The sequence below is a fragment of the Penaeus vannamei genome, chromosome 24 (genome assembly GCF_042767895.1).
Source record: "Penaeus vannamei isolate JL-2024 chromosome 24, ASM4276789v1, whole genome shotgun sequence".
In the NCBI taxonomy this organism is placed as follows: domain Eukaryota; kingdom Metazoa; phylum Arthropoda; class Malacostraca; order Decapoda; family Penaeidae; genus Penaeus; species Penaeus vannamei.
In genome coordinates, this window is record NC_091572.1 from 37,756,526 (window position 1) to 37,771,525 (window position 15,000).

Below are 15,000 nucleotides of genomic sequence, written 5' to 3' on the forward strand. Positions count from 1 at the left end.
ATCCGGAACGACCACCTCCCGAACCGCGGCGACGACCAGACGACCAGACGACGAGAACCTGCAGGGTGCTCGGCCTCCGCGACGCCTCCAAACCTGTTTATTTTCGCGCTGTCTCGAGCCGTGAAGCGTCGTGACTGCCCACGCCTCGGGGTCTGATTAGGCGATGCCACCCTTTCCCCCTTTCGCTCTTTTCCCTGTCTTTCTCTTCTTTTGTCTCTTCGTCTGTCTGTCTGCCTGTCTGTCTCGCGTTTCTCCTCGTCTTTCTGTTCTTTCTCTGCCTGTCTGTCTGACTTTGTCTTGCTTTTCATTCGCTCTCTCTACCTCTCTCTGTCTGCTTCTCTTTCCTTGTCCCTCCCTCTCTCACTTTTACGACATCCCCGCCGGAGTCACCCCTTCCCCTGCCCCTCCCCCTGTTCCTCCTTCCCTCCTGGAGTCCTTAACCTCCCCGAGGCCGCTCCAAAAGCTTCTTAGAAATTCCTCGAGCCAGTCTTAACATCGCCTTAAAGCCTTGCAAAACCTCCGTTACGCGACAACTCCTTCGTGCCTCCCCCCCCTCCCCAACCCCCTTCTCCTGCCCCCGCCTCGCCAGCCCCGGCGTCCTTCCCTCCCTCCCTCCCTCCCCCCGCGTCCCTCCGTCCCTGAACTCCCGGCTGGCGGCCCTCCGGCGGCCCACACGCGCCAGCGACGTGTGACAGTGAGGCCCGGAGTCACGTACGAACGACGCAGGACGCTCTCCTCGCTCTCGCACGGGGTTTCCAGGGGCCCGAGAGCGCTGGCGGAGGCGGCGGAGGAACGCTGTGGTTGGTCAGCTGGCGGCGAGCAGCACAGGTAGCGGCAGCTGCTGCAGCAGGAGGCAACAGGCGGCGACGGCAGGCTGGCTGCGTCGAAGTGGTCAGGCGGCTCTGCGTCTGTCGCCTCCGTCGCGGTCGTCGCTTCGGCGGCGGGATCCTCGGTCCTCCCGCTTCTCCTGCTCCTCCCCTGCTCTCTTCCTTTTAACATTCCTCCATCTTCGTTTCCTCCATTCCCTTTCTCCTCTTCCTCCTACCCCTCCTCCTCCTCTTCCTCCTCCTCCCGACGGCTAAATATAGACGTAACCTCGGCCGTAATGCCTCGCTGACTCCCGCCTGCGGCCAGGTGGGGACCGCGGCGGCGCGCTCCGCTTGCCTCGCGCCATTATACACTTCTTGTTGTTCTTGCTTTTTTTTTCAAATTCTTTGTTTCTCACTCGTGTTCTTGTTGCCGTAAAGCTGGCGAAGGAGGCGAGGGCTTCTGTCTTTGCGGCCGCATAGTTTCGGAATCCCAAGACGGACGCGGAGGGAAAGTTGTTCCTGTGACGTCACCGTGCCACGTCGTTTCACTGACGTCACCGTGTTTTGGCTGCTCTGAATGGGTGGTGACGTCACAGAAAAATGTTCTCTCGAGAGGGAAACGAGACTTTCCCCCGCCCCCCACCCCCACCCCCAACCCCTTCCTCCGTCACATCCTCCGAAAATGAGAGGAACGAAAGGCAGAACAGTAGCAACATCCAGCACTTCGTATGCACTGTCACGTTTTCATTAAAACCAGTAGCGATTCGTCTCACGGTAATGTAAGGTGCGTGACCTCCTCTATGACAAACAAAAGAAGCACTGAGCTGTTTTGCCTACTCCCCCCCCTCCCCTTCCCCCTCCCCCCACCCCCTTCCCCTCCCGAAAACCTTGAACGTTGCAGTTGTAAGTTTATTATCCTAGCCTACCCCTCCCCCTCCCCCACGCCTGTCCTTCTCCTTCCTCTGTTGACTATTCCTATTCTTCCCTCTCTCTATCCCTTCCCTCCCCTTTCCTCTCCTTCTCTTCCCCTTTCCTCTCCTTCCCTTTCCTCTCCTTCCCTTTCCTCTCCTTCTCTTCCCCTTCCCTCCTTCCCTTCCCTCCCCTTCTCTTCCCCTTCCCTCCCTCTATTCCTTCGCTTTTCCTCCCCTCCCTCCCTCTCCCCCTTTCACCTGCACGCCACCTTAACCCACACGCAGCCTTGGTCTCTTGCCTTGAATTGACACCTGTAAAGCCACAAGGACGCACTTAAAACACAAGAAAAAAGAGAGAGAAAGAAAGAAATGGAAACGCAAAGAGAAGACGCTGAGATACAGACGCAAACAAAGGATCATATGTTGAGACGCACACTGATACACACACACACACACTCGCAGAGACACGCACAGACACACGTACACACACACGCGTTCTCATATACGTACGTACGCCAACACACACACACACGCACACACACAAACTGCCCACCGCATCTCCAGCCAATGGATTCCTCCGACAACACAACGAATACACTAAAATACACCAGAAATGCACTCCATTACAGCCAGAAGGGCGGGCGGGCGTGGGTAGGCCCCCGCGGCACTTACCACTCCCCAGGCTGGCACTCTGTCCTTGGCGATGAGCTTGATGGCCACGGGCGCGCCGTCCTTCATGCGAGTGCCCGCGTAGACGGTGCCGAAGCCCCCCTTGCCCAGCACCTTGGACACGACCTTCCCCCTCTCGTCCACCGTCTTGTCCACTCGGTACAGCCTCTCCCTCTCTGTCCCCGTCCCTCCCCCTCCTCCCCCGCCCGGGCCGCACCCCCGCCCCCCTCCCCCTGCGCCCGACGCTTTGCTAGCGGGCGCGGTGGAAGTAGACGGGTGGCTGCACTGGTGGGCGTGGGAGGCGCTCGAAGAGGAGGTGGACGAGGTGGGGGCGGCGGTGGAGGTGTGGCTCATGGTGGGGACGAGGGCGGGGTGGTGGTGGTGGTGGTGGCCGTGCAGGCTGTTGTTGTTGTTGTTGATGTTGTTGTTGTTGGTCGCGTGGCCATGTTGCTCCCGAGGCACTGCGGATAAGGAGAGAGAAAAAGTTTCGTTACACACAATACAATAACCACAACAATAGTAGACAAAGAACAACAGTAACCATAATTCCATTATTAATGAGAGAGAGACGAAACAAAGAACAACAACATTGACTATAATTCCAGCCTTAATAACGGAGAAACATAACATCAAAACGAACGTTCATCAGCACAAAGTGAACGATCCCCACTGAACAGAGCAAACGTTGCTAACACGTACAGATGCTTTAGAAAGGTAGTATAATGCATATTGTTCTCCCTCGGCCGCCCACGCACGTACACACTGTAACAATACAGACACGTACGTACATACCGGCGACGAGACACTATCGAGCGGTTATGTAGGTGAGCGTGTATGCTAATACAATGCAATACCGGTGCTCTTTTCCTCCTGGTCCTCTCTTTCCCTCTCTCACTTTCTATCGTTCTCTCTCTCTTTCTTATTCTCATTCTTTTCCTCTGATCCTCTCTTTCCCTCTCTCTCTCTTTCAATCGTTCTCTCTCTCTCTCTCTCTTTCTTCTTATTTCTTTTCCCTCTGATCCTCTCTTTCCCTCTCTCTGTCTATCGTTATCTATCTCTTATTATTATTCTTTTCCTCCGATCCTCTCTTTACCCCCACTCTCTCTCTCTCTCGGACGTGTGTAGCGTTTCTACACTGCAGTAGCGGCATTCTTCTTGGGACTTCTCTCTCTCTCTCTCCCTCTCTCTCTCTCTCACGCAATAAAACGAACGCTAATCTGAGCCGAGTTTCTGCAATGCTATACTGATATTCTTTTCTTCTACCCCCCTTCTCCTGTCTCTCCTCCTTCTCTCTCTCTCTCCCTTTCCCTCCCTTCTTCTCTTTCTCTATCTTCCCCCCCCCCCCCCCTCTCTCTCTCTCTTTCTCTTTCACGCCCTCTCCCTCTCTCCTTTTCCCTCCCTCCCTCTCTCTTTCTCCCTTTCCCTCCCCTTCCTTTTCTCTTTCTCTCTCTTTCTCCCCCTTTCCCTCCCCTTCCTCTCTCTCTCTTTCACGCCCTAGAACGAACGCTGATCTGAGGCCGGTTTCTGCGTTGGTGACTATAGCTGACCCAGTTTCCGAGTCTGCGGCCCTCAGACTCAACTCCTCCCCCCTTCCTCCCCTCCCACCCCCGGTCTATCTTCCACTTCCTTTTCACCCCCCTCTCTCTTCCTCCTTCATTCTTCTCATTCTTCGCTTGTTTGTTTGATTATTTTTTTTATCCCTCTTCATATTACCCCAGTATCATGTTCCTTTTTTTATAATCCTTGGAGAAAGTATTTTCGTTTTACAAACTCTCTCTCTCTCTCTGTCTCTGTCTCCCCCCTCTCTCCTTTCCTCCCTCTCTCCCTCTCACACTCTCTCCTTCCATCCCTTCCTCCCTTTCCCCTTACACACTCACTCACTCTCTGTCTCCCCCTCTCTCCTTCCCTCCTTTCCTCGCTCTCACACTCTCTCCTTCCATCCCTCCCTTTCCCCCTTACACCCCCACTCACTCTCTCTCTCACTCTCCCATCTAACCCCATTATCCCCATCTCCCACTCACCATCAAAACAACCAGCCATCCCTTTCAACCGACCGGAGCGACACACACACACACACATTCTCTTCCGTGTATCGAGTACGAGGCCAGCGGCAAATATGTCACATGTCGGTGAGCGAATAACATGTGCCGTCGAAGCTCTCATTGCTCTACTGGCGAAGTTATCTAGCTCTCTCTCTCTCTCTTTCTCTCTTACTTTAGGCGTTGGGAGTTCTCTCTCTCTTTCTCTTTCTCTTACGTTAGGCGTTGGTAGTTCTCTCTCTCTCTTACTTTAGGCGTTGGGAGTTCTCTCTCTCTCTCTGTCTGTCTCTTACTTTAGGCGTTGGGAGTTATCTCTCTCTCTCTTTCTCTTCCTTTTGGCGTTGGGAGTTCTCTCTATCTCTCTTTTCTCTTACTTTTGGCGTTGGAGTTTTCTCTCTCTCTCTCTCTTACTTTAGGCGTTGAAGTTCTCTCTTTCTCTTACTTTTGGCGTTGGAGTTCTCTCTCTCCCTCTTTCTTAGTTCTTTCTCTGTGTCTCTCTCTATTCCCGAAGTCTGTCTGCCACTCTGATTCTAGTTTTAACTCCTGTCTCTCTATTTTTCATTCATTCTCTGTGTCTGTCTGTCTGCCTCGGTCTTCCTAACATTCCATTCTGTATTTGCAATGAAAGAAAGCAAGAGAAAGTATTCTGAGCACTGCAGGCAACATGTGAACATAAAGTAATTCTCAGCTATTGATTCCCTCTTCCTCTCTCTCTCTCTCTCTCTCTCTCTCCACTGCTGCTGGTCTTCCTCCCTATCCTTCTTGTTTTTCGTGTTCGCTCGGTCTCTCTCTCTCTCTCTTTCTCTGTTCGTATTACCAAATATTATGTTTCTGTTCTTATAATCGTTGGATAAAATATTTTCCTCTCTCTCTCTTTCCTCCCCCTCCCTCCCTAATCTTCTTCTCCTTCTCCTTCTCTCTCTTTCTCCCCCTTTCTATCTTCACCATCTGCTCTGGTCAGCACTCCAATTCCTTCCCCATTTTAGGCCTATACATCAAGAATAGGTGGAAATTTGATATGAATGAAGGAAGGAAGCGATAAGACAGAACAGGAGGAATAAGAAGAGAAACTCGAGAGGGAAGTAGGAAAAAATTACGAAAACGACGGCGTAGTTGGCAAATATTAAAGGGGTATGATTGATATTTAAGTTGTTATTACTGACCTACTGAGGGAGATGGGATGAGGGAGAGGGAGGGGGGAGACAGAGAGAGGGAAAGGGGAAGAGAGGGAGAGAAAGCTAAAAAGAACGAGAGAGAGAGTGGGGAAGGGGAAGAGAGGGAGAGGGAGATAGAAAGAGAGAGATTCCTTCACTTCCTTTTCCTCTCTATTTCTCTCGAAGCGTGAGAATGTTTCAGAGAGCATGTGTGTGTGGGGGTGGGGGGGTGAGGGGGATAGAAGTACAGGTCCACATGGCTATCTATACCTTAACAGATTCCCAAGTAAAACGACGCCCCTTAAATCCCCAAAAAGGACGACCCTCTTCGACTCGCTCCTAACTGGTTACAAAGGAGGGGGATGGGAAGGAGGTGAGGAGAGGGGAAGAGGGGATGGGAGGAGGTGAGGAAAGGGGAAGAGGGAAGGGAAGGGGAGGAGAGGAGGAGAGGGGAAGAGGGAAGGGAAGGTGAGGAAAGGAGGAGAGGAGAGGAGAGGGGAGGTGAAGGGAGGAGGTCAGGAGAGGGGAAGGCAGGAGGGAAGGGCAGGAGGGAAGGGGAGGAGAGGAAGGGAGGGGGAAGGTGGTCTCTCAAGAACAGTGCTTCATCGGGTAACATGACGACCCTTGACGACTTTTTCCTGGAGCAAGGAAACAGGGTCTCGATGGAGGGGGTAGGGGTACGGAGAAAGGGGAAGGGGGGGAGGCAGGAGGGAGGAGGGAGGGAGGGGAAAATGAACGGGTCGTGGGGAGGGAGGAGGGAGGGAGGGAAAATGAACGGGGGCGTGGGGAGGGAGGGAGGACGGAGAGGGGGAGAGAAGGAAGGGAAGGGTAGGGGGGAGGGAGGAGAGAGGAGGGGAAAATGAACGGGGGCGTGGGGGGGAGGCAGGACGGAGGGGGGGAGAAGGGAAGGGACGGGGAAGGGAGAGGCAGGAGGGAGGAGGGGAAAATGAACGGGGGCGTGGGGGGCGTGGGGGGGGGAAGGAGGGAGGAAGGAGGGGGGGGGGGAGAGGGAAGGAAGTGCGTGTGTACCTGCGCCCTGCGTGTGCGTGAGGGGAGCTTGTGCGTGGCTCTCCGTCCTCACATGAAGGGGTATTTGCAGCCTAAAAAGATCACTTATATATATATAACCGAAACCAATAGAATCGATATGTGACACTGGTACAAAAAAAGGTCCCAAATCCCCCCGAACACCGAGTCCTTCCTCCCCGAACCTTCTAGAACGTGCACCGTAGACCCGATGACGTAATGCAGTACAGGAGCCTCCCCCTCTCCTCACCCCCCCCCTTTCCTTTCCTAATCCTTTACCCCCCCTCCTCCCCCCTCCCATCAAGAGGGATGTGTAAAAAGGACAGGGGTGTGGCATCCCCTCCTGTCACCAAACCCCTACTCCCCTCCCCTCTCACTTCTTTCATACTCCCATCTCACTTCTCTTCCTCTCATCGCTTCCATATTCCATTATTCTTACTCCTTCCCTCATCTCCTTCCTCTCACATTTTCCCCCATCTCCCCCTTTCCCCTCCCCTCTCACTTATCCCTTCCCCAATCCCCCTCCTTTCTACTCCCTTCCCTTCCCCAACCGACCTCCTCCTTTCACTCTTCCCTTCCCCAACTCCCTCCCTTCTTCCTCTTCCCTTCCCCAACTCCCTCCCTTCTTCCTCTTCCCTTCCCCAACTCCCTCCCTTCTTCCCCTTCCCTCCCCCAACCCCTTCTCTTCTTCCCCCTCCCTTCCTCTCCCCCAACTCCCTCCCTTTCAATCTTCCCTTTCCCCAACCCCCTCTCTTCCCCAATCCCCTCCTCTCCCCCAATATCCACAAGTCTGGGAATACCCGAACCCCACGGCTTCACAAACAGTAGATTAACTGCCTCACACAATTCCTCCTGTATGGGAAGGACCTGTGGGTAAAGGGTTAAGGGCGGGGGTTGGGGGAGGAGAGGGGTGTAGGGTAAGGGGGAAGGAGGGAAGGAGGGGGGGAAGGGGAGGAAGTCGTGTTCGCAATTAAGAGTCGCATATGTACTATATATATATATATATATATATATATATATATATATATATATATATATATATATATATATATACTCGCATATATATATTGCCCATACAACCTCCTGACGACATACGAGACGTCAACAACACCACCCACACGATTTACCTTCCCATCACACCTCAACCCTTCCTCCCCCCCCTACCCCCTTCCCTCCTCCCACCCCCGACCCCTCCTCCCATCCCCAACCCCACCCAACCCACCCCCGACCCCACCCTACCCACCTCCCTCGCAGACACACACACACGCACGCACGCACATACATACGCCTCGCCCACCCACCGCCACAGCCAGAGTGGGCGTGTGTGTGCTCGGGCATCAATCTGAACAGGGTCTCCGTCTGGCTCGCCAATTGACCAATCTATCTTCATCTCGTCGACGCTGCTAGGGGAGGTAGGAGGTAGGAGGTAGGAGGAGGAGGTAGGAGGAGGTAGGAGGCGGAGGTAGGAGGTAGGAGGTAAGAGGAGGTGGAGGAGGTAGGAGATGGGAGGAGGTGGGAGGAGGTAGGAGGAGGAGGTGGAGGAGGTAGGAGGCGAAGGAGGAGGAGGTAGGTGGGAGGAGGTGGAGAAGGTAGGAGGAGGAGGTAGTGGTGTTAGGATAGAGGTGGAGGAAGAGGAGGTGATGTTGATGGAGGTTGAGGAAGAGTTGGAGTAGGAGGTGGGAGGAGGTAGGAGGTGGAGGCTGTGGAGGAGGAAGAGGAGGTGATGGAGGTGGAGAAAGAGGTGATGTATTAGAGGAAGAAAAAAAAAAAAATAAGGATAAGATGGTGGAGGAGTGCGAAGAGGAAGGGTAAACGAAAGAAGATATGAAATAGTTGTAGTGGAGGAAGAGGAGAAGATGGGAGAGATGAAAAGGTGGTGTACTGGAGAAGGAGGAAGAGGTGGAGGAGAGGCTGTGAGACGAAGGCTTTCAAGACACGTGCAGAAGTCCGTTATCTCACGCCGCCGTTCTGGTAGGAGGTACGTTCTCTCTCTCTCTCTTTCTTTCTATCTCTCTCTTCTCTCATTCTCTTTCTATCTCTCTCTCTTTCTCTTTCTATCTCTCTCTCTTTCTTTTTCTATCTCTCTTCTCTCATTCTCTTTCTATCTCTCTGTCTCCTCTCATTCTCTTATTATCTCTCCCTCTTCTCTCATTCTCTTTCTATCTCTCTCTTCTCTCATTCTCTATCTTTCTCTTTCTATCTCTCTTCTCTCATTCTCTCTCTCTCTGTCTCTCTTATTACTTGTGTTTTTTGTTGCATCTTCTCTCTCTTATCCTCTGCTCTTCTGAACATTATCATTATCATTGCTATTATTATCATTATCATCATTATGACTTTTCATCATGCTGATCAGTTATTATTACCGTTATCATTGTTTACACCATCGTTATTACTGGTAGTCTTGTTATCATTACCATTACTGACATTATTATCATTACAATCATCGCCATCATCATCATTATCATCATCATTACTGTTATTATTATCATTATTACTGTTATCATCATCATTACTGCTATTATTGCCATCATTACTGTTATCATTATCATTATTATCATCATCATTATTACTCTTATGATTATCATCATCATCATTACTGTTATTATAATAATCATCATTACTGTTATTATTATCATCATCATTGCTGTTATTATCATCATTACTACTTCCTTCTTCATCTTTATCCCCCCCTCCTCATTTCTCTCAACGGCGTAGAAGGAGAAACTGGGGAGATCACGTGAGCCGCCGGCCAGGGTGAGAGGGGGAAGGGCGAGGCCACGGTTTGGTTGGGCAAGTGCGGATGGAGGGGCGGGGAGGGGCGGGGAGGTGGGGAGGGGAGGCAGGAAGGGTGGGAGGAAGGAGGGGAGGAGGGGGAGGCAGATCGGGGGGGGAGGGAAGGGAGGCAGATCGGGGGGAGGGGGAGGGAGGGGAGGCAGATCGGGGGGAGGGAGGGTGGGATGGAGAGATAAAATGGGGAAGGATGGGGAGGGGAGGCAGAAGGGGAGGGAGGGAGGGACCGACGGAGGGAGGGAGGGAGGGTGGGAGGAGGAGAGATGGAATGGGGAAGGATGGGGAGGGGAGGCAGAAGGGGAGGAAGGATGGGTGGGAAGGAGATAAAATGGGAAAGGATGGGGAGGGGAGGCAGAAGGGGGAGGGAGGGAGGGAGGGTGGGGAGGAGAGATGGAATGGGGAAGGAGGGGTGGGGAGGAGATATAGAACGGAGAGGGAATATTGCAAGTGGGGAGGGTAGAGAAGGGGTGTGGGGAGTAGTGGGGAGTAGTTAAGTGCAAACACACACACACACACACACACACACACACACACACACACACACACACACACACACACACACACACACACACACACACACACACACACACACGCACGCAACTGTAAGAAGTCTCATAAATGTCCCAAGCTCGTCTCATCTGTCGCCTCCACCCCCCCCCTCCCCAATAGGCCAACGTCTCAGGGTCTTGAATGTGTCTAGAGAGAGAGAGAGAGAGAGAGAGAGAGAGAGAGAGAGAGAGAGAGGGAGGAGGGAGAGAGAGAGAGAGAGAGAGAGAGAGAGAGAGAGCAGGGAGGGAGAGACAGAGAGAGAGGGAGAACAGGGAGGAGAGAAAGAGAGAGAGAGAGAACGGAGAGAGAGAGAGAGAGAGAGAGAGAGAGAGAGAGAGAGAGAGAGAGAGAGAGAGAGAGAGAGAGAGAAAGAGTCATTCCATATGTTACATCAGGCTGTCTCTCTGCCCGACTTTCACCCACCCCCGTTCCAACGCGCACGCATGCACGCACGAACACACAAGCATGGGGCCTACACACACAATACGGCCACGCAGGCAGGGAGGCAAGGCAAGCGCACAAACACAGACTTCAGTTCCTTTAGTCGCACTTTTACTGTGTTCGAAGCACTTTTCGAGTAATTGCAAAATCTGTTTGGTTGACGGAAGCAATATGTTGATTGCTCTCTTTAATTTATTTACCTTCATCATTATGATTTTTTTCTTTTGCGAAACCGTGTCTCGACTATGTCAGTGAGTGGGTGAATATGTGTGTGTGTGTGTGTGTGTGTGTGTGTGTGTGTGTGTGTGTGTGTGTGTGTGTGTGTGTGTGTGTGTGTGTGTGTACGTATATGCATGAGTGTGTGTGTAGCATGTGCGCGTGTATGTTTATGTGTGTATGTGTGTTTTGCGCGCACAAGTATGTATTCCTGCGTTCAGGAGTCCCCTTCCCCCCTACCCCCCTACCCCCCGTCGCGGCGTTCTTTGGAAGTGGTTTTAGCCACGTGTACAACGTCTCCCCCCCCTCTCCCCCACCCCCCGCTCCTTCCCCCTCCCCCGCCCCCCTCGACGCTTCTTAGCTTCCTACGCTGAATGTAAACACGTCATAAACAACAGGACCTTTGAGTAACCCGCAAAAAGGCCTATTTCCCCGAAGAAGAATGAGAAGGAAAAGAGAAGGGGGAGAAGAAGGAGGAGGAGGAGAAGAGAAGAAGGGGAGAAGAAGAAAAATAGGGGAGGAGGACAAGAGACGATAATAAGGAAGCAAGATGGAATGAGAGAGAGATAGAGATAGACTGAGAGAGAGAGAGAGAGAGAGAGAGAGAGAGAGAGAGAGAGAGAGAGAGATCACTATCCCACAATACCCACAGGCAATCAAAGATATATGTAGCTTTGAGCTGCATCCAATATTAATGATGCCAGACGACATGTAGGCCTATCTGCCTCCCCCTCTACACCTCTTGGCATCTAGGCCTACTCATGCCACCAAGGAACCCCTCAGCTTCCTCCACTTCCTATGACTCATCAACGACGGGTAACATATATAGAGAAAGAGAGAAAGAATATATAAACAGATAGATAAACAGTGAGAGAGAGAGAGAGAGAGAGAGAGAGAGAGAGAGAGAGAGAGAGAGAGAGAGAGAGAGAGAGAGAGAGAGAGAGAGAGGAAAACGACCAAAAATAATGAAAGTTCTAACCTTCAGCCCCCTCGCCCCCCCCCCTCGCGAGGTCCACGTAACCCACACGCCATGAAAACAACCCAACAACGGCCAGGCGCAGACACTCACTCACGACGTAGGCTGACGCAACAGCAGCATACCAACCATATGGAATACCTCCCTCGCCTCCTTCCCAACACCCTCACAGCCGCAAAAACCCAAAACAAAACTCCCCCCAAACGGACAAGAAAGCGAAAAAGGAAGAGGAGAGAACGGTAAAACAGAAAGGCATAAACCACCCGACTACCCGGAGCCTAGCAATTCAATATTCTCAACCTGCAGAGGGAGAGAGAGGAGAGAGAGAGAGAGAGAGAGAGAGAATGCTGACAGCCAAGGTCTCTCCCCACGGCCCCCTGGTTGGCCTTTGACGGTCTGGTCCCAAAAATTCCACCCTCGGTCCCGTACAGGTAAGATCAGGTGCGATGCCAGGGTGCGGGTAGGGGGTGTTGGGGGTGGGGTAGGGGTAGAGATGGGGGTATGATGACGATAACAGGGGTTCGTGATTTTGTTGGCTGGGATGTAGGGGGCGTGGGGAGACGGGGTGGGGGGTGGGGGGGTATGATGATGATACCAGGGTGTTGTGATTTTATCTGTTACATCTATTTTTGTCTTGATCTGTAAATCTACTGTTTATCTGTCTGTCCTCTTCTATCCTCGGCCGTACGTCTGTAAGTAGGTTCCAGCTCTCTCCATTGAGGTTCTATCGATTTTTGGGCTAAACTCGCATGCTAAAAAACGACGAGACTGCGATGTGAAAACACAGAAAGAATGCGCGATGTAGACGTGGTGCAAGCATACACGGTAAACAAACACGCCCATAAACAAGTATAAACACAACGCATACCTACGCACGCACTCTCCCTCCCTCCCTCTCCCTCTCTCTCCCTCCCTCCCTCTCTCTCTCTCTCTCTCTTAACAAGATATTATTGTTTACCTCCCTTGACGTGCGGTTTCACATTTTAATATGTAAACTGAAGCACCGCCAGCCTACATCTCCCTGACCTACTAAAGCGCTCACACCCCGCACATGATTCGCCAAATGAAGTCAACAGACGGCTGTCTCAAGCACCTTCCCTGGGTCGAAAACTTACCCAAAGACAACTTCTCTGACGCATTCATAATGAGCGAGACACGATCCCCCCCCCCCAAAAAAAAAAAAAAAAAACTGGACACTAATACATACAAAACGCTAATGAAAGGTAAACAGGTAAAGGGCTGATACTACGACCCGAATGCTAAAAGGCGAAAAAGGTGGCCAGAACCGTTGAAATTGAGCACAGAAAACGGCCATTATTATTCAAACATTTCAAAATAAACGGACGTAGAGAAATATCTAGGACACCCACAGATGCGCAATCGATACACGACAGAACCATCTGTTTTCTAAAATTCAAAAACAATTACAAATTATTGAAAGCAATAACACACCGAACGTCAATACATTCTCATTAAATCACATGCCTTTTTTTCCCTAAACAAATGAAGAAAAAATAAATAACACAACTTATGACGACACAGACAGGTATGTAAACAAACAACAATAACAACAACAATAACAAACAACACTCGCATCCTGTAACCGAAATTGGCATGCTGTCTTCGCAATTAAATCAACATTAAAAAATGATGTAGGCCTACCATTAGACAGAGTTTTGGGCTTCGATCTGTCAACTGCGATCGGGATGTTCGAATTTTGAGAGAGAACATTGAACACTCTCTGCATGAACATTTTTGATGATGAAGAACTGTTGCTCAGTCACTCCTTTTAGACACTCGAGGTATTCAGTAAGATTATGCCAACCTTCCTGGTAAAAGAGATTGGAAATATATACTCCATACGGTACGTTTACACTGATGGTGCGATGGGAAAATGCGGCGTAACGTCTGCACTGCACCGAGTCTAGCTTACTACTGAATGTTTTGAGTCGAGTTACAACCTTTCACTGTATCGCTGCGCCGTGTAAATGAGAACAACGGTTTTTTAACAAATTCAAACCACCTTTCGAGACAAAAAGTTTACAAATATAATGTTGAACGATACTTCTACTCCAAAATTCAAAAGAAGAAAGAAAGAAAGCCGATTTAGGTAACCAGACGGGAGAATGTACGCACTACTTTATCACGTGGGCGTAATGTTTACGTCCCTTGATAAGCGGTTCTGCGGCTCTATGACGTCATCACTTTGGAACGCGTGGTGAGGGAAGGTCCTGTGATGCGAGTGGCACCTGACTGGCATCTCAGCTCCCTTGGTACAAATGCGTCAGTTATGTGTTCATATGAATGTTCTTTGACTTGTTCATTGTGTTACTGACGAACAAGAAACGTGATAAACTAGTCTTTGATTAGCTAACGGACGCGGTTTACATCGCAGAGATGACAGTCGGGTGGCAGTCACATCACAGGATCCGACTGGTATTTCAGTCAGGTGGTGCAAGCAGGACTGCCTCGTTCTTGAGATGGGTGTTGTTGCCTTTCTTGTGTTACTGAGAAATCAATATTCTCGTTACCTGACGTTGTGAAATCGTACGGTAAAAGCTAACCCCACAGGCTATTTTTGTTTGTAAACAACCGATCTTCGAATAGGTTAAATGATGGAAATGGGATGTCAATAATTCGCTCTTTGATTATTTGGGCATCGTGGATAGATGTAGTTTATGTTTATCTAGAAATAGGTCGATGCAAGAGCGTTGTACATTACGCAATTTAATGTTGGTGCTCCAGATCGTGACTGACCTACATTCGAGAATAAACCAGTATAAAACAATATGCTGTAACTGTGGAATATTTTTTTCTCCAAATAACGACGGAGAAGTGACCTACGTAACGCCATAACAAACCTCTCGAATCGGATAAATAAACACACATCCGCCCGTAAACACCGCTCGAAAGCCGGCGATAAAAACCCGTAGACTTTCCCGCAAATCCTTGACATGGTGACCGCAGTTGGCTGTAGCAACCCTCCCTCCCTCCCTCCCTCCCTCCCCCCCATCTCCCTCCTCCGCCCCGCCCCTTCCCCCCCCCCTCATCCCCCTCACCCGCCCCACCGACACGAAACCAAACTGCAACGTCTGCTTTCGTATACAAGTCAAACACGTTATTGCTAATTATTTTTCTCTTTCATTAATCATATACGAATAGCATTTTCTTAAGGTTTTGTTTATCCTAATTCTAATCATTTCCAATCTCGTCCTCAACCCCGTTGTAGAGACTTAGATATAAAACAACTTCGCAGAAATGCAGAATACGACCGCGACGTATATTCACCGCCCCCTCCCCTCCTTCCCCTCACACCCACCCCTTCATCCACCCTCCCGCCCACCGCCCCCGCCCGCCCCGCCTCCTCACCCTCCCCGCCCCTCCACTCACCTTCCTCCCCTCCCTCCCCCCTCTCCTCCT

At 51.0% G+C, this 15,000-nt stretch overlaps 1 protein-coding gene across 1 annotated transcript in view; it reads right to left on the minus strand.

Annotated features, from left to right (window-relative positions):
* The window catches only part of LOC113826536 (serine/threonine-protein kinase pim-3), a 41,815-nt gene extending 28,311 nt beyond the window's left edge, over positions 1–13,504 (minus strand). The window contains exons 1-2 of the mRNA XM_070138763.1: positions 13,243–13,504; positions 2,393–2,850 (exon numbers count right to left, since the gene is read on the minus strand). Of these exons, the coding sequence (XP_069994864.1) occupies positions 2,393–2,850; positions 13,243–13,333 (549 nt within the window). The 5' untranslated portion in view covers positions 13,334–13,504. The remainder of the gene's footprint in view (positions 1–2,392; positions 2,851–13,242) is intronic.
* Positions 13,505–15,000: the final 1,496 nt, after the last annotated feature.